Below are 19124 nucleotides of genomic sequence, written 5' to 3' on the forward strand. Positions count from 1 at the left end.
ATGGTGTCCTTCTCATGTCCCCATGGTGCCCCTGATGTCCCCTCTCATGTTCCCATGGTGTCCTCCCCCATGTCCCCTCTCATGTCTGCCTGGTGTCTCTCATGGTGTCCTTCTCATGTCCCCTCTGACGTCCTCATGGTGTCCCCCCCGTGTTTCCCCCAGGACCTTCTCTGGGCTGGCAGCTGAACCGTTGTCTTCCACGTTGTGGCCCTGGCTGCCTCCTGGTATGCCTTGGCACCACCACCTTTCTGAGTGCCCCCAAACCCCGCCCCATGTCCCACACCCTGCCCCTGCCTGACTTGGCCATGCCCCCTCCACCTTCTCCCCAAGACCTTCAGCTTTATCCTCGCCTTCCCCTTCGCCTTTGACACCTTTGTCACCGACTGCACTGAGGTGGCCCCAGCGGCAGGTCAGGGTTCAACTGATTTGAACCTCCCCCTTATCCCATAATTTCCCACTCCCCCTCCCCACAGCCCCACTCCATAACCCCCCTGTAGCCCTCCCACCCCCCAGATTTGGGCGCCATTTAAACGTCTTCCACCACTGATGCTTCTCTGTGGTCGTGTTTTTTGAGGTGAGGAGACATTGTGCCCTTTCCCCAGCCTCCTGAATGCCTGGGTTCTTCTGGTCATCGTTAGTTAATGAACTACTCCTACGTGGTTAGGCCCCGCCCCGCCTTGGGCAGGGGAGGGCGGCGGTGGGGGGGTCATTCATGGTGGTGGGGTCGGTGGTGGTGGTGGGGTTGGTGGTGGTTGCGGGGTCACTCCTCGTCGTGCAGCTTCTGCGATCGGGGAGAAGAGAAGCTGGGGGGTCAGAGGGCAGCTGTGGGGTGGCCATGGGGTGGCCATGGGGCAGGGGTGGGCCCCACCTGTGCTCCGAGGTGGCGGCTCTTGGCCCGCAGCTTGTTGGCCTGGGACTCGGCCGCGTCGGCACGCTCCTCCGCCTCCTCCAGCTCCTGCTGCACCTTACGGAGCTTGGCCAGGTGGGCGGCGGCTTGGGCTTCCTGGGGGGTTGGGTCGTCAGGGGGAAGGCCCTGGCCCCACCCCACAGCCATCCATCTGTCCCGCCAGCCAGTCATCTCACCATCCTACTGTCCCACCATCCTTCCATCTTGGCATCCATCTACCCACCTCTCCCTCCACACCTCTATCCTTCTCCATCCATCCCTCCTTCTTCTCCATCCATCCATCCCACCATCCATCCATCCTTCTTCTCCTCCACTCATTCCATCATCCATCCATCCATCTTTCTCCTCCATCCATCCCATCATCCATCTGTCTTTCTTCTTCTCCATCGATCCCACCATCCATCCATCCTTCTCCTCCGTCTGTCTCACCACACGTCCATCCTCCTCCTCCATCCGTCCCACCACCCATTCGTTCTTCTCCTCCGTCTGTCCCACTGCCCACCCGTCCTTCCCTCCCCTGACTCTGGGCACCCACCGCCTCCTCTGCCTGCCGCTTGTAGGCCTTGACCTTCAGCTGGAGCTTGTCAACCAGCTCCTGGAGCCGCAGCAGGTTCTTGCTGTCCTCCTCCGTCTGCAAGGCGAGAGACAAGGCTGGAGACAGGCCCCAGCTATGCCCACCCACCCCTTCTGGCCCTTGCTGTGCCTCAGTTTCCCCACCTAGAGACCTCCTGGGCAGAGGCTCAGCTGCCATCTGGCTTTTCCTGACCCTGTGGCCACAGGGCCAGTTGGGTTCTAGGTCACCCTACTGTGGTGGGTAAGGTCCAGATCTCCTGTTTCCTATCTCTCTGTGGGGATGGAGGCAGTGGGTGATGTTCTGGGTCAGCCATGTCCTCGTGGCAACCTGGTTAACATTCTGGGGTCACCCATGTCCCTACAGCCACCAGGTCAGCCCTGTTCTAGCTCCGTGGATACAGGGGCAGCGGGTGATGTTCTGGGTCATCCACGTCACTACTGCCACCAGGACAAGCTTCTTGGTCGTCCAGGTCCTTGTGGCCACCAGATAACGTTCTGGGTCAACCATGTCCCCGTGGCCATGAGGTCAACCATGTTCTAGCTCCGTGGATATAGGGACACCAAGTTCTAGGTCATGTTCTAGGTCATCACTGTCCCTGTGGCCACCAGGTCAACCATGTTCTAGCTCCAAGCATATTGGGGCAGTGGATGATGTTTAGGGTCACCCATGTTCCCATGGCCACCAGGTCAGCCCTGTTCTAGCTCTGTGGATACAGGGGCAGGGGGTGATGTTCTGCATCATCCCTGTCCCCGTGGCCACCAGCTCTGCCAAAGTTTAGGCCATGCCACAAGATGAAGAATGGCTCTGCTTCGGCAGCCCCACCTGGTAGCTGAGCTCCTTGACACGCCGCTCGGACTTGCGCAAGCCCTTGACACTCTCAGCGTTGCGCTTCTGCTCAGCCTCCAGCTCAGCCTCCAGCTCCCTCCCACGGGCCTCCAGCTTCTGCAGCTGCTTCTTGCCCCCCTTGAGGGCCAACTGCTCAGCCTCAGCCAGGTGCAGCTGTAGGTCCTTGATGCTCTGCTCCAGGTTCTTCTTCATCCGCTCCAGGTGGGCGCTGGTGTCCTGCTCCTTCTTCAGTTCCTCTGCCATCATGGCTGCCTGCCACGGGATAGAAGCCAGCAGAGGTCCCAGGCTCCTCCTCCACCGCCTGGTGGTGGAAGGGCTCTGTGGTGGGGGACCCACTGTGGCACTCACATCGGTGATGGCCTTCTTGGCCTTCTCCTCAGCATTCCGGCACTCCTGGATGGCCTCTTCCGCCTCTGCCTGAAGCTGGGAGATGTCGGCCTCCATCTTCTTCTTCTGGTTGAGGAGGCTGGTGTTCTGGAGATGGTGAGAGAACCTCAGCAGGTGGCCGTGGGGCAGTTGCCCCCTCCTTCCCTGGCCTCATGGGACTCGGAGACCCCCTCCCACCTCTGCAGGCTTTGAGGAGCTCTGGGCGGAGGAGATCCGTGGTCCCCACCCCTGGAGCAGCCCACACCTGCAATTTTTCCAGGGTTTGAATGCCCCTGGGTGGAGATGACCTCTCTCCTCAGAGGAACACGAGGTCTCACCTGCGAGTGGAGGAGCTGGACCCTCTCACCAGCCTCAAGCAGCTCCTGCTCAGCCAACTTCCGCGCCCTCTCTGTCTGCTCCACCACTGCCCGTAGCTCCTCCAGCTCCGCCTGCAGGAGGTCGTTCCGCCGCTCCACGATGGCCATGTTCTCCTTCAGGTCCTCGTTGGCTCGCACCACATCATCCAGCTGCAGCTGGGTGTCCTGCGCAGCAGTGGGGAAGGTGGGGATGGGGATGGATGGGGAGGGGAATGCCTGTGCCTGTCTCTAGGTGGGCCGGGAAGCCCATGGGTACCTTGAGGTATCCCTGCAAGGTCTTGACTTGCTTCTGAGCCTCCGTGGCCACGCGGTTGGCGTGGCCAAGCTGGATCTCCAGCTCATTGAGGTCTCCCTCCATCTTCTTCCTCAGCCGCAGGGCCTCGTTGCGGCTGCGGGTCTCAGCATCCAGTGAGGTCTGCAGGGAGTCCACTGCTCGCAGGTGGCTGCGCTTGGCCTGCTCCATCTCCTCATCCTTCTCAGCCAGCTTGCGTTCAGATTCCGCCTTGGCCTGGCTGAACTCCAGCTGGGCCCTCAAGATCTTCCCCTCCTCGTGCTCCAGAGAGGCCTTGGGGGGACAGAGGGGATTCTGAGGACCACAGAGGAGACCCCACAAGAGCATGGGGACACCTGGGGATGCAGTTCGGCTCACCTCAGCCTCCTCTAGTGCAGCTTGGAGCTCCAGTTTCTCGGCATCCAGCTGCTTGCGGACCTTCTCCAGTTCGTGGACGGTCTTATGGCTGGCGCCCAGCTGCTCCGTGAGGTCCGAGATCTCCTCTGTGTGGGCAGGATCACCTCAGACCACATGGAAGGCAGTGGGGAGAGGTGGGGCAGGAGGGGGAACTTTGCAGCCTCACCTTGGAGGTTCTTGTTCTCCCTCTTGAAGGTCTCCAGATGCTCGAGTGACTCCTCGTAGGAGTTCTTCAGCTTGAAGAGCTCGGTGCTGAGGGACCTGGACTCCTTCTGTGATGCCTCCAGCTCTGTCTGCGACTCCTCAAACTTCTGTTTCCACTCGGACAAGACCTGGGGCCAAGCAAGTGGTCATCCCGTATCCATGCAGCCCCATCTCCTGCCATCCCACCACTGTGGGCTCCCACCTTGTCAAAGTTCCTCTGCTTCTTGTCCAGGGTGGCCGCTGCTGCATTTGATCGCTCTAGGTCGGCCATGAGGTCTTCAATCTCATTCTGCAGCCGGTGCTTAGTCTTCTCCAGGGAGGAGCACTTGGCGTTGACGGCCTCCACTGCCTCCTCAGCCTCCTGCAGCCGCTGGGCCAGCTTCTTCCTGTCAGACACGCGGCAGAAACCCGGTTGGGACACACCTGCCTGCAGAGGCCCCAGCTGTTTGTCACTCCCAAAGTGGAGACGCTCAAGATCAAGGTGGTGGTGGGATTCATGGACAGTCTAGGTGACTCAAGGCAGGTTCTAGGGTGAGCTTTAGATCGACCCAGCATGAAGAATTTCAGTGTCCTGGGTGGTGGCCGCTTGAGGTGAGAGGGTAGGTGGGAGTGGTGAGGCTGAGCGAGTCCCACCGCCCAGGAAGATCCTCAGGAGCGACAGGGAGGGGACTCACTTGGCCTCCTCCAGCTCCTCAGTGCGCTGGATGGCATCTGTCTCATACTTGGTCCTCCACTGCGCCACCTCGGAGTTCGCCTTGGAGAGCGAGCGCTGGAGCTCGGCCTTGGCCTCTGTCTCCTCCTCGTACTGCTCCCGCAGCAGGTCGCAGTCATGCCGGGCCGACTGGAGGGCGTGGGCCAGCACGTTCTTAGCCTGGGGAGTCGAGGAGAAGGGGGGGCTGGTAGGACCACGGCACCCGGAGACGTCTTGGGGTTCTCCAATTGAGTCAGTACTGATCTTCATCACCCCAAGCCAGCCCAGTCCTCTGTGGACCAAGCCAACCTCATCCAACTTCCTTCAGAGCAACCCAGTCTTCCTCAGACCTTCTCCAGACCAATCCAAGCTCCTCCAGACCAACCCAATCTCACTCAGACCTTCTCCAGACCAAACCAACCTTCCTCAGATGTCCTTTAGACCAACCCAACCTCCTCCAGACCAACCCACCTAAACTCCTGACTCCCAACCAGCCCAGTCGTACCTCCTCAAGCCCTGCTGACCCTACCAACCTTCCTGATGACCCTTGGCTCCATTTCCCCCAGCCAAAGGGCAGTCTCACACTGAATCCCTCAGTCCCAAACCGACCTCACCCTTGACGTCGGAGGTGTCTCTCACCCCCCACCTTTAGCTCCAATGACCACCCCAGAACGCAGCCCTACCTTGGCCTCTTCCTCCAGCTGCCTCTTGAGGTCCTCCAGCTGCTGGCTATAGGTGAGCTTCCCTCGTGTCAGCTGGTTGATGAAGGCTTCCTTCTCCTCCAGCTGCCTGGAGAGCTCACCTGTGGGGTGCAGAGGTGGACAGTTGCTCACTGGAGAGCCCCCAGAGCCACCTCGCTGGGCCCAGGACAGGCGTTTGACTTGGGGAAGAGTGAGGCCCTCACCATTCTCTGTCTGGAGCTTGGCTCGTTGGGTGGTGAGGTCGTTGACTGTGCGTTGAGCCTCTTCGGACTTGGCCCGGTGCTCATTCATCTGGTCCTCCATTGCGTGGCACATCTTCTCCAGGTTGGCCTGGAGAGAGGAAGGGTGGGAAGGTGACAGGGGCCATTGGGTGAATGATGAAATCCCCCACAGCTGGAGACCCCTCACCCACCTTGGCCTTGAGCAGCTGCTCCACAGTGGAGCTGAGGTCATCCAGCTCCAGCTTGAGCTCACTCTTCTCCTTCTCTAGCTTCTGCTTGACTCGCTGCAGGTTGTCCATCTGCTCGCTGAGCTCAGCCACGCTGTCAGCGTGCTTCTTCCGCAGCGCAGCAGCTGTTGCCTCATGCTGCAGCGTGGCCTCCTCCAGGTCCCGCCGCATCTTCTGGAACTCCACCTCCCGCTTCTTGTTGAGCTCCAGCTGCACTGCAGTGGCGCCGCCCGCCTCCTCCAGTCGCTCGCTGATCTCCTCCAGCTCTCGTGCCAGCTCTGAGCGCAGCTTCTCCACCTTGGCCCTGCCCGCCCGCTCCGACTCCAGCTCCTCCTCCAGCTCCTCAATCCGCGCCTGTGCTCCAGGGACAGGGAGGCTGTCATCGGGCTTGACTCCGTCCAGTGTGTCCGCTCAACTCAGCCCAGCTGGGTGGAGACTCCTCAACCCAAACAGCTGGAAACTCTTCAGCCATACCAACGGCAGAGTCTTCTAGTCAACTCAACTGAACCCAACCAACTGGAGACTCTTCAACCAAATACACTGGAGACTCTTTGACTCGAGTCAACCAGACTAACTGCAGACTCTTCAACACAAGTCAACCCAACTCAACCAACTGGAAACTCTTCAAGTCAACAAAACCCACCCCAACCAGCTGGAGGCTTCTCAACTGAACCCAACCAGCTGGAGACTCTTCCACCCGACTCAAGGTAACCCAACAGGCTGGAGACTCTTCAACAAAGCCCCACCAGCTGGAGGATCTTCAGGTCAACCCAAGAAGCTGGGGACTCTTCAATCCAACTCAACTTGACATGTCGGAGTTTCTTCAGCTCAACTCCCCCACTCAACTCCACCCAGACAACTGGAGACACTTAAACTCAGCCTAACCCAAGCCACTGGAGACTCTTCAATTCAACCCAACCCAACCTGTTGGAGGCTCTTCAGCCCAGCCCAACCAGGCAGAGACTAAATCCCTCACCTGCAGCTCCTTCAGCTTCTTCTGGAGCTGCAGGGCCAGTGCCTGCTCATCCTCAACCTTGCTGTTCTGCTGCTGGAGCTCAAACTCTTTCCTGAAGAGAAAGGTGGAGGGCGCTGAGGGCCTGGCCTGTGCCGCCTGCCTGGCTCACAGTGGGGCGGAAGGTCCCGCCTCACCTCTTGAGCTTCTCCTCCAGCTGCTGTTTGTCATTCTCCAGGTCCATGATGTTCTCCTGGGTCAGCTTCAAGTCACCTTCCAGCTTCCTCTTGGCCCGTTCCAGGTCCATCCGGATCTTCTTCTCCTGCTCCAGGGAGCCTTCGAGCTGTGGGGAAATAGAGGAATGGGGAAAAACCCCAGGTTTCCTCACCTCTGCCCTGGGAAGCTCCTCAGCAGCGCCTGTGGTGGTCCCGGCCCACACTCACCTCATCTGCCTGCTGTTCCAGCTTGACCTTGGCCTTTGTTAAGGTGTTGACCTTGTCTTCCTCCGCCTGCAGGTCATCCAGCGCTTGCTGATGAGCTTCTGTCAGGGCCTTCTTCTCCTTCGTCAGCTTGGTGATGGTCTCATCCAGCCCAACCATCTCTTCTGTGAGGTTCTTGACCTGCAGGAGAAACATCAGGCCTCCAGTTTGGGGCCAGAGATGGGGCAGAGCTGGGGAGGAGCTGCTGTTGGTCTTGGCCAATAAGACCACTTCAGTGCAGGAAAAACCAAAAAAAGAGCCTTGGGTCTTCCTGATGTAGCCCAACCCAACCAGCACTGGGTTTCCCCAATCCAACCCAACCAAACCTAAACAGCTTTGGGTCTCCCCAACCCAACCCAACCCAACCCAACCAGCCTTGTGTCTCCTCAACCCAACCCAACCGAACTCAACTCAACTCAACCCAACCCAACCGAAACCAACCAGCCTTGTATCTCCTCAACCCAACCCAACCGAACTCAACTCAACCCAACCCAACCATCCTAGGGTCTCCCCAACCCAGCCAGCCTAGGATCTTCTCAACTCAACCCCACCAGGCTGAGCTGACTTGAACCTCCTCAGCTTGAGGTCAAGGCCTCTCCCCTCCCTCACCTTGTTCTCGGTGGCGTGTTTCTCCTTCTCCACTTTCGCCAGGCTCAGCTCCAGGTCGTCGATGTCCTTCTTCAGCTCCGAGCACTCGTCCTCCAGCTTCCTCTTCTTGGCCGTCAGCTCAGCGTTCATCTCCTCCTCGTCCTCCAGCCGCTCCGTCAGCTCCTTCACCTTGGCCTCCAGCTGGATCTTGCTCTTGATCAGCTGGTCACAGCGCTCCTCAGCATCAGTGAGGTTGTCCTGCTCCTGTGTTGGGGTGGCAGGTGAAAGACGATGCCCCAGGGGGGTAGCTCAAGCTGGGCTACCCTCTTGGTGGGGGTTTGGGGGGCAATGTCACTCACAGCCTGCACTTGGAGCTGCAGGTCATTCTTCTCCTGCAGCATGGAGACCATCTTCTCCTCCATCTCCTTCCGCCGGGCCTCTGACTTCTCCAGGGCCTCCTTTAGCCGCCCAAACTCCTCCTTCATGCTCTGTGCCAGAGCCCAGGAGACCAACAGCAACGTCAGACCCCCTCCAGCCCCCAACCCCCCTCCACCCCATGGCATTGGTTGTCCCACGCCCTCACCCCGCCTCCTCCTCTCACCTGCATCTCTTTCTCTGTCTCAGCGCTCTTCAGCAAGGGCTTGATCTTGAAGTAGAGCTTCATCCAGGGCCAGTTCTTCACCCCCATGAAGGCTCTGACGTTCCACTGGATCACCAGCAGCGCATCCCTGCAACAGGGACCAAGATGCCACCACGCCACGGCCCCAGTGATCCTGGAGAGGTCCCTCCCTGACGGAGGCCTCCTCTCACCGGCGCTCCAGGATCTTCTTGAACTCAATGCGCATGAGCTGACCCCGGGCCTGAGCCTGGATACGGGTGATGATGCGGGAGAGACGCTCGTCCCGCATCTCCTCCAGCAGCCCCAACAGCCCAGCCTTGAAGAAGACCTGGGGGAGGAAGGACTGCAGTGAGGGAGGGGACGGGTTAGTTGGGAAGGTTTGGTAGGTGGATGGATGGATGGATGGATGGGTGGGTTGGTGGGTGGATGGATGGATGGGTGTGGCTGGAGATAGGCAGGGGGACACTTGGGTGGTGGGACCATGGGGTCCATGTGACCGCATGGGTGGTAAGACCATGAGGTGTGTGTGGTGGGACCATGTGGTCCACAAGACCTCGTGAGTGGTGGGACCATTAGGTCAATAAGACCTCGTGGATGGTGGGACCAGGAGGTCAACAAGACCTTGTGGATGGTGGGACCATGAGGTCAACAAGGCCTTGTGGATGGTGGGACCATGGGGTCCATTCGATCATGTGGGTGGTGGGACCATGAGGTCAATAAGACCTTGTGGCTGGTGCGACAAGGGGGTCAATAAGACATCATGGGTAGTGGGACCGCAGGGTCCATGGGACCTCGTGGATGGTGAGCCTACAACAGACCGCACAACCTCACCTTGGTGTGCCCAAACTTGTACTGGTTGTGGTCGATGTCGAGGGACCCCAGGAGCTTCTCAGCACCCTTGCGGCTGTCGATGAACTGCCCCTCAGGGATAGCCGTGGGGTTCAGGATGCGGTACCTGGGGGTAGGTGGGGCCAGGACACCCCAGACTCAGCCCCAGCAGTGTGCCCCGGTGGGGTTGTCCACCCCCTCCCCACCTCTGCTCCTCCCTGCTTACCGCTGGCGGAAGTCCCCGTAGAGGATGCGGTTGGGGAATCCCTTGCGGCAGATGCGGATGCCCTCCAGCACCCCATTGCAGCGGAGCTGGTGCATCACCAGGGGATTGTCCATCACGCCTGGAGGGTGGGGTCAAGGGGCAGTGTCAGCCATGAGCCACACCCACCCCCCCGCCCCCGCTCCCAACCCTACCCTCTTCTCACCTGGCTCCTTCCGCTCGTTAGGGATAAGGCAGCGGACGAAGTGGGGGTGGGTGGTCTTGAGGTTGGCCATCAGCTTGTTGAGGTTCTCCTGTGGAGGGGAGGAGGAGAGAAGAGGTTGACCAATAGGCCCGCAGGGGACAAGACAGGTGGCAGTGCGGTCACCTTCCATGTGGGGGGGGTTGTCCTCCCTCCGCCCCATGACAGGACTGCTTACCCGGTGCAGGGCTGAGACAGTCTGGAAGGAGGAACCTTTCTTCTTGGCTCCCTTCCCCTTCCCTCCATCACCTCCTGGGGAAAAGAGGGGTGGGGTGGGGCAGGAACGGAGGAGACTCTCGGGGCCAACTGTACTCTCCATCTGCCCAGCCTTCTGTCACCCAGCCACAGCCCACTCACCAGCGTCTGCCCCGGCGTAGTTGGAGAAGAGGTTGGCCAAGAGCTTGAGGGCCGACTTCTGGTAGAGCCCCACCACTGTCTCATTGAGGGGGTCCTTGTTCTTCTCCAGCCAGCCCAGGATGTTGTAGTCCACCGTGCCGGCATAATGGACGAGTGAGAAGTGGGCCTCTGGCTTTCCCTTGACATTACGTGGCTTCCCAAAGTTGGCCGACTTGCCCAGGTGGTTGTCATAGAGCTTGGCTTTGAAGGTCATGTCCGAGGCCTTGGGGAACATACACTCCTCCTCCAGGATGGACATGATCCCCATGGGCTGAGGAGGAGGAGGAGTCCTTGTTGGCCACAGTGGCCACCAAGTGCAGCCCCACTACTTGCTGTTGCGGTCCCTGGCAAGCCCCAACTAGAAGCTCCTTCTCCAGAAGCCTACCCAGCCCCGCAAGGCCCAGGGTGGACCTGGTACCTTCTCTATGAGGTCGATGCAGGCCTGGAGGTCCATGCCAAAGTCGATGAACTCCCACTCGATCCCCTCCTTCTTGTATTCCTCCTGCTCCAGCACGAACATGTGGTGGTTGAAGAACTGCTGCAGCTTCTCATTGGTGAAGTTGATGCAGAGCTGCTCAAAGCTGTTGAACTGGGGTGGGGAGGGGGCCGAGATGGGGAGAGAGGGGGCCGACAATGGGGTCAACTCAACACTCAAGAGGGTCAATAGAACACCCAATGGGGTCAACAGAATCAAGTGAACACCCAATGGGGTCAAATGAACATGCAATGGGGTCAACAAAGTTAACTCAACACCTAATGGGGTCAACATAAGGTCCATTGGGATCAACAAGGTCAACTGGACACACAATGGGGTCAACAGAACCCCCATTGAGATCAGTGGGGTCAACCTGAGACCAAACAGGGTCACCGTGATGCCCAATGGGATCAACAGGATATACTGGACACCCAACATGGTCACCACAGCGCCCAAAGCGACTGAGTTTCCACCAAAGGCCAACAAGAAGATCCAGGAGGTCACCTCCATGCCCAGTCAGCTCAACCCCAACCCTGAGAGGCCCAGCGCCACCCCCCCAGGCCTCACGTCAAAGATCTCAAAGCCGGCGATGTCCAGCACGCCAATGAAGTACTGCCGTGGCTGTTTGGTCTCCAGCGAGTTGTTGATCCTCCCCACCATCCAGTTGAACATCTTCTCATAGACGGCCTTGGCCAGGGCCCCAATGGAGTAGACAACCTGCTGGACATTCTGCCCCTTGGTGACATACTCGTTGCCCACCTTCACCCGTGGGTGGCACAACCCCTTGAGGAGATCGGCTGAGTTCAGCCCCATCAGGTAGGCTGACTTGTCAGCATCTGCAGTGTGGAGGAGAAACCACGCGGTCAGGTCCCACCTGGCCTCCGCCTCGGAGAAAGCCTGGTGGACCCCAAACACTGTGTCCCCCGCTACCCCACCCCACCTTCAGTGCCGTCTGGCTCCGCCTGCTCCTCCCGTTGCTTCTGCTTGAACTTCATGTTGCCAAAGTGCATGATGGCGCCCGTCAGCTTGTAGACGCCGGCCTTCTCCTCGGTGGTGAAGCCCAAGACATCGAAAGCACTCTGTGGGGTGGGCAGAGGGGGGTCAGAGAGGGCCTCGCCCCTCCCCTTGCCAAGCTGAGGACGCCTCCATCTTCTGGCCACCTTCTGGGCCTCCCTCTGCCCTTCCTGCTTGTCGGCCTGGCCGTCCATCCGAGAGCTCAACCAGCTATGGGTTTGGCCAGCCATGGACTCATCCAAGGGCTCATCCATCCATGTGAGGACTCATCCATCCATCCATGGACTCATCCATCCATGGACTGAAAGGGGTGTTGGAAGGACTCATCCACAGAATCATCCTTCCATCCACCCATCTGAGAACATATCCATCCATGGATTCATCCATCCATGGTCCCATTCATCTAGGGACTCATCCATCTACTTGAAGGACTCACCTATGGACTCATCCATCCATCCATCCATCCATCTGAGGACTCCATCCATCCATCTGAGGACTCTCATCCGTCCATGGACTCATCTGTCCATGGATTCTTCCATCCATCTATCCATGGAGTCATCCATCCATCCATCCATCCATCCATCCATCCATCCATCCATCCATTCTTCTGAGGACTCCTTCCATCCACCCATGGACGACTCCTCCACCCACCTGAGGCTTCACCCACCCGTCTCTACATCCCCCCATCCCCCCACCTACCAACTCCTGTCCCTCCCCCCACCTGAGCTGCCCAACCCACCCCCTGCTCCTCCACCCTGGGCTGTCCCCCCGTTCACCCCACCACTCACATCAGTCGCCAGCAGCTCCTCCGCGTCATCAATGGAGGCCACAGTCACCTCGCCTTGGCAGACATAGCCGTAGTCGTAGGGGTTGGTAGTGACCAGGAGCAGCTCTGCACCGTGGGGACCAAGGACAGTGACAAAAATTGAGCATTGCCAGTGGGCAAATGGCTCCAAATTATCCTCAACCACCCCAAGGATGAGTGGAGGAGTCGGGGGAGGGGAAGGCCTGAGGGCGAGGGCAGGGCCAGGCCTCCAGCCAGCTCACCCAGCAGCTCCGGCTTCTTGTTAGAGAGGATCTGGTAGAAGATGTGGTAGTTCCTCTCAGCCTTCAGTTGGAAGATGACACGGGACTTCTCCAGGAGGTCTGGGGTTGAGATGGAGAGGAGGTGAGGGGAGGGTGTGTTGGGGGGATGGATGGAGAGATGAGATGGACCGAGAGACGAGGAGATGGATGCAGACATGAGGAGATGGATGGAGACACAAGGAGGTGGAGGGAGACGTGAGGGGATGGAGAAATGAGGAGATGGATAGTGGGATGAGGAGATGGAGGGATGGAGAGATGGGTGGAGACATGGAAAGATGGATGGATGGATGGAGGGAGGGATGGATGGATGGATGGATGGATGGATGGAGGGATGGATGGATGGATGGAGGGATGGAGGGACGGACGGATTGGTAGTGGGACAAGACCACAGACAGATGGACGGACAGCTGATAGCCAACAGCCCTCCTCCCCCTGGAGCCCTCAGCCCACTCACAAGTCTCGATGTCAGCTGACGCCAACTTCCCAGTGGCCCCGAAATGAATCCTGATGAACTTCCCCTGGGAGAGAAGCAGCCTGAGGGGGAAGTGGCCACCTTCCCCTGGCAGGTCCCGCCCCATGCCCCACCCCCAAGGCCCCACCCCCAGGCCCCGCCCATCCACTCACGAATCGGGAGGAGTTGTCGTTGCGGAGGGTCTTGGCGTTGCCGAAGGCCTCCAAGGCAGGGTTGGCCTGGATGATTTGATCCTCCAGGGTGCCCTGGGGGGGTGCAACAAGGGGCAGGGCTGGGTGTGACCACAGTGGGAGGAAGCACCATGCCAGGGTGGGGAGGGGGTGTGGCCCAAGGACCCACCTTGCTGCTATTGGTGGCATCCTTCTTGCGGTCGCCGAGGGCAGCGATGCTGGCGAAGTATTGGATGACCCTCTTGGTGTTGACTGTCTTCCCCGCCCCGGATTCTCCGCTGGGTGCAGGGGAGGACACGAGGAGGCGATGGAGAACATCATGGCGGCTTCTCCAGCCTAGCACTGCTCACCCCACCACTCTGGGGCAGGGCTGTGGGGGTGGGGACTTACGTGATGAGGATGGACTGGTTCTCACGGTCTGGAAGGAGGAGAAAGGAGTGAGGTAGGACGGAGCTGGGGGAGATGTTGAGGTTGGGGTTCTCCACCCCCCAGGTGAGGACCATCTCAGGTGGGACAGAGCCAGGGGAGATGCTGGGGTTGGGATTCTCCACCCCCCAGGTGAGGACCAGCTCAGGTGGGACAGAGCCAGGGGAGATGCTGGGGTTGGGATTCTCCACCCCTCCAGTAAGGACCAGATCTAAGTCAGCACCCATTTTTGGGGTGGGGTCTTCTGGCTTGGCGTCCCCGTGGGAGGTCCCTACCTGTCAGCATGTTCTGGTAGGCATTGTCGGAGATGGAGAAGATGTGGGGCGGAGCTTCACTCCGCTTCTTGCCCCGGTAGGCAGCCACCACCTCGGCGTTGTAGACAGGCAACCACTTGTAGGGGTTGACAGTCACGCAGAAGAGCCCTGAGTAGGTCTGGAGAAGGAGCAGAGGGTTCAGGGCCAGGAGGTCCCACCCCACCAGGAGGGGACATCTCGGCTCTGGGTGGCCCAAGGGGGCTGGAGATGGGACATCCTGGGTTTGGGTGGCCCAAGGGGTCCATAGGTGGGACATCTCATCTCTGGGTGGCCGAAGGGCTCTGGAGAAAGGCCACCAGGTTCTAGGTGCCCCATAGCTTCTTTGGCAGGCCTAGCCAGTTCCAGGTCCCCCAAGAGCTCCAGGGTGAGGATGCTAGCTTTCCCCCCCACCATAGGCTGTGGGGCAGGCCCTGCCCAGCCCCCAGAGCCCCAGGGGCTTGTGGGAAAGGCTCACGTAGATCATCCAGGCAGCGTAGCGCTCCTTGAGGTTGTAGAGGACAGCGGGCTCATGGAGGAAGGTCAGCATGGCCATGTCCTCGATCTTGTCGAACTTGGGGGGGTTCTGCTGGTGGACATCGGCCTCCTTCACCGTCACAGTCTGGGGAAGGGGAAGTGGGGAGGTATAGGGGGTGTCCCATGGCTTGGAGGGCACCCCATGGGGTGGAGGGGCTTCCATGTGTTGGGGGGTTCTCCATGTGTGGGGGTGGTCTCCTATGAGTTGAGGGGTTTCCAATGGGTTAGGAGGTTCTCCAGTGGCTGGGGGGTGTTCTCGTGGGTTGGGTGTCAACCGTGGGTTGGGGCATGTCCTCATGGGTTGGGGGGCACTCCATGAGTTGAGGGGTCTCCCATGGGTTGAGGGGTGTCCCACGGGTAGGGGGCAGGGGGACGGTGCCCCCCATGGCACGGAGGGTGCCCCTTATCAGCTGGGAGGTCCCCCATGGGTTGAGGGGCACCCTCTATGGTCCCCTCCCCCCCCCTTGCACCCCAAAACCTTCAACCCCCCACTCCCTCCTTAACCCCTTCCCCTGCCCCCCTCAACCCTCCACCCCCCATTGACCTCGCCCACCATTGCCCCACCTGCCATCAACCACCTGTCCCCACAGTCCCCATCAAACCCTCCAAACCCTCGCCCCACATCAACCCTTTGACCCCCAACAACCCCTCGCCCCCATAGACCCATCGACCTCCCACCCCCCATGGCCCCTCTGTCCCACAAGTCCCCATTGAACCCAAAGTCCCCATCGACCCCCTGCACCCCATCACCCCCCCATGGACCCTCTGCCCCACAGGTACCCCTTACCTCCCATCGCCCCTTTGCCCCTCAAGTCCCCACTGCCGTCCCGCCCCCCATCACCCCCTTGCTTGTCCCCCCATGGACTCTTTACGCCCCAAGTCCCCTCACCCCTTGCCACCCCGCCCGTCCCCCACCTCTCCCAGCTCGGTCTGGACGGTGACGTCCCCCCCCTGGCGCCCCAGCACCCTTCCCCGCACGAACTCCTGCCGGGGGTGCGGGACGAAGCACTCGGCACGGGGGTCGAAGGGACGGGTCTGTGCAGCCAGGCGCTCCCGCTCGCCCAGGCGCAGGTACGGGGCAGCTGCCCCCAGTGCCACCAACACTGCATCTGCCATCCTGCAGGAACCTAGGGATGGCACGGGCACCTGTGGGCAGCAAGAGGAACATACGTATACCCATGGGTACCTGTGGGCACCTACGGATGGCAGAGGCATCTATAGGTACCCACCAGGACCTATGGGCACCTATAGTCACCACAGTCACCTAAGGATGTCACTGGCACCTATGGAAATCTAGAGATTCCATGGGAACCTATGGGCACCTATGGGCACCATGGGAACATAAGGAAACCCACAGGCACCTACGGGCACCTATGGATGGCACAGGCACCTATGGACAGCAATAGGAACATACGTATACCCATGGGTACCTGTGGGCACCTACGGATGGCAGAGGCATCTATAGGTACCCACCAGGACCTATGGGCACCTATAGTCACCACAGTCACCTAAGGATGTCACTGGCACATATGGAAATCTAGAGATACCATGGGAACCTATAGGTACATATGGGCACCGTGGGAACCTATGGGTACCTATGGGCACCATGGGAACCTAAGGAAACCCACAGGCACCTACGGGCACCTATGGATGGCACAGGCACCTATGGGCAGCAATAGGAACATACGTATACCCATGGGTACCTGTGGGCACCTACGGATGGCAGAGGCATCTATAGGTACCCACCAGGACCTATGGGCACCTATAGTCACCACAGTCACCTAAGGATGTCACCGGCACCTATGGAAATCTAGAGATACCATGGGAACCTATAGGTACCTATGGGCACCATGGGAACCTATGGGTACCTATGGGCACCATGGGAACATAAGGAAACCCACAGGCACCTACGGGCACCTATGGATGGCACAGGCACCTATGGACAGCAATAGGAACATACGTATACCCATGGGTACCTGTGGGCACCTACGGATGGCAGAGGCATCTATAGGTACCCACCAGGACCTATGGGCACCTATAGTCACCACAGTCACCTAAGGATGTCACTGGCACATATGGAAATCTAGAGATACCATGGGAACCTATAGGTACATATGGGCACCATGGGAACCTATGGGTACCTATGGGCACCATGGGAACCTAAGGAAACCCACAGGCACCTACGGGCACCTATGGATGGCACTGGCACCTATGGAAATCTAGAGATACCATGGGAACCTATGGGCACCTATGGGCACCATGGGAACATAAGGAAACCCACAGGCACCTACGGGCACCTATGGATGGCACAGGCACCTGTGGGCAGCAATAGGAACATACGTATACCCATGGGTACCTATGGGTACCTACGGATGGCAGAGGCATCTATAGGTACCCACCAGGACCTATGGGCACCTATAGTCACCACAGTCACCTAAGGATGTCACTGGCACCTATGGAAATCTAGAGATATCATGGGAACCTATGGGTACCTATGGGCACCATGGGAACCTATGGGTACCTATGGGCACCATGGGAACATAAGGAAACCCACAGGCACCTACGGGCACCTATGGATGGCACAGGCACCTATGGGCAGCAATAGGAACATATGTATACCCATGGGTACCTGTGGGCACCTACGGATGGCAGAGGCATCTATAGGTACCCACCAGGACCTATGGGCACCTATAGTCACCACAGTCACCTAAGGATGTCACCGGCACCTATGGAAATCTAGAGATACCATGGGAACCTATGCACACCTGTGGGCACCATGGGAACATAAGGAAACCCACAGGCACCTACGGGCACCTATGGATGGCACAGGCACCTATGGGCAGCAAGAGGAACATACGTATACCCATGGGTACCTGTGGGCACCTACGGATGGCATGGGCACCTATGGATGGCAGAGGCATCTATAGGTACCCCCCAGGACCTATGGGCACCTATAGTCACCACAGTCACCTAAGGATGTCACTGGCACCTATGGAAATCTAGAGATACCATGGGAACCTATGGGTACCTATGGGCACCATGGGAACCTATGGGTACCTATGGGCACCATGGGAACATAAGGAAACCCACAGGCACCTACGGGCACCTATGGATGGCACTGGCACCTATGGAAATCTAGAGATACCATGGGAACCTATGGGCACCTATGGGCACCATGGGAACATAAGGAAACCCACAGGCACCTACGGGCACCTATGGATGGCACAGGCACCTGTGGGCAGCAAGAGGAACATACGTATACCCATGGGTACCTGTGGGCACCTATGGATGGCAGAGGCATCTATAGGTACCCACAAGGACCTATGGGCACCTATAGTCACCACAGTCACCTAAGGATGTCACTGGCACCTATGGAAATCTAGAGATACCATGGGAACCTATGGACACCTGTGGGCACCATGGGAACATAAGGAAACCCACAGGCACCTACGGGCACCTATGGATGGCACAGGCACCTGTGGGCAGCAAGAGGAACATACGTATACCCATGGGTACCTGTGGGCACCTACGGATGGCATGGGCACCTATGGATGGCAGAGGCATCTATAGGTACCCACAAGGACCTATGGGCACCTATAGTCACCACAGTCACCTAAGGATGTCACCGGCACCTATGGAAATCTAGAGATTCCATGGGAACCTATGGGTACCTATGGGCACCATGGGAACATAAGGAAACCCACAGGCACCTACGGGCACCTATGGATGGCACAGGCACCTATGGGCAGCAATAGGAACATACGTATACCCATGGGTACCTATGGGCACCTATGGATGGCAGAGGCATCTACAGGTACCCACAAGGACCTATGGGCACCTATAGTCACCACAGTCACCTAAGGATGTCACTGGCACCTATGGAAATCTAGAGATACCATGGGAAGCTATGGGTACCTATGGGCACCATGGGAACCTATGGGTACCTATGGGCACCATGGGAACATAAGGAAACCCACAGGCACCTACGGGCACCTATGGATGGCACAGGCACCTATGGGCAGCAATAGCAACATACGTATACCCATGGGTACCTATGGGCACCTACGGATGGCAGAGGCATCTATAGGTACCCACAAGGACCTATGGGCACCTGTAGTCACCTACGCACACCTGTGGGCACCACAGGCACCTACGGGCACCAACAGGTACCTATGGTCACCATGGGCACCTATAGGCACCACAGGCACCTATGGATGCTAGAGGCACCTGTGGGCACCTATGGGCACCTATGGGAACCTCCAGAAACCTGTGGGCACTCACAGGCACCTACGGGTACCTATGGACACCCACGGGCACCTATGGATGCCACAGCCACCTATGGGAACCAATGGGTATGTATGGACACCCAAGGCCACCTATGGGAACCATGGGCACCAATAAGCACCTATGGACACCATGGGCACCTATTGGCACCTATGGGCACCTATGGACACCCATGAGCTTTTATGGATCCCACAGGAATCTATGGGCACCCACGAGCATGTATGGACACCCAAGGGCACCTA

At 58.8% G+C, this 19124-nt stretch overlaps 1 protein-coding gene across 1 annotated transcript; it reads right to left on the bottom strand.

Moving 5' to 3' along the window:
• Positions 1 to 760: 760 nt before the first annotated feature.
• On the bottom strand, positions 761 to 15714 carry LOC104332151 (myosin-6). Its single transcript, XM_075445917.1, has 38 exons — positions 15514 to 15714; positions 14540 to 14683; positions 14047 to 14203; positions 13736 to 13763; positions 13515 to 13623; positions 13328 to 13420; positions 13158 to 13221; positions 12665 to 12763; positions 12406 to 12509; positions 11544 to 11682; positions 11171 to 11439; positions 10547 to 10717; positions 10090 to 10399; positions 9911 to 9981; positions 9697 to 9784; positions 9495 to 9612; positions 9272 to 9395; positions 8632 to 8768; positions 8423 to 8549; positions 8181 to 8309; positions 7843 to 8085; positions 7198 to 7374; positions 6952 to 7097; positions 6779 to 6869; positions 5767 to 6156; positions 5558 to 5684; positions 5337 to 5455; positions 4637 to 4833; positions 4165 to 4348; positions 3925 to 4090; positions 3720 to 3844; positions 3327 to 3635; positions 3032 to 3235; positions 2676 to 2801; positions 2304 to 2579; positions 1443 to 1538; positions 869 to 1003; positions 761 to 781 (listed from the first exon to the last, which is right to left on the bottom strand). Exons 1-38 carry the CDS (start codon positions 15712 to 15714, stop codon positions 761 to 763), a joined length of 5814 nt encoding a protein of 1937 aa, XP_075302032.1.
• Between the last annotated feature and the right edge of the window lie 3410 nt (positions 15715 to 19124).

This window comes from Opisthocomus hoazin, chromosome 34 (genome assembly GCF_030867145.1).
Source record: "Opisthocomus hoazin isolate bOpiHoa1 chromosome 34, bOpiHoa1.hap1, whole genome shotgun sequence".
In the NCBI taxonomy this organism is placed as follows: Eukaryota; Metazoa; Chordata; class Aves; order Opisthocomiformes; family Opisthocomidae; genus Opisthocomus; species Opisthocomus hoazin.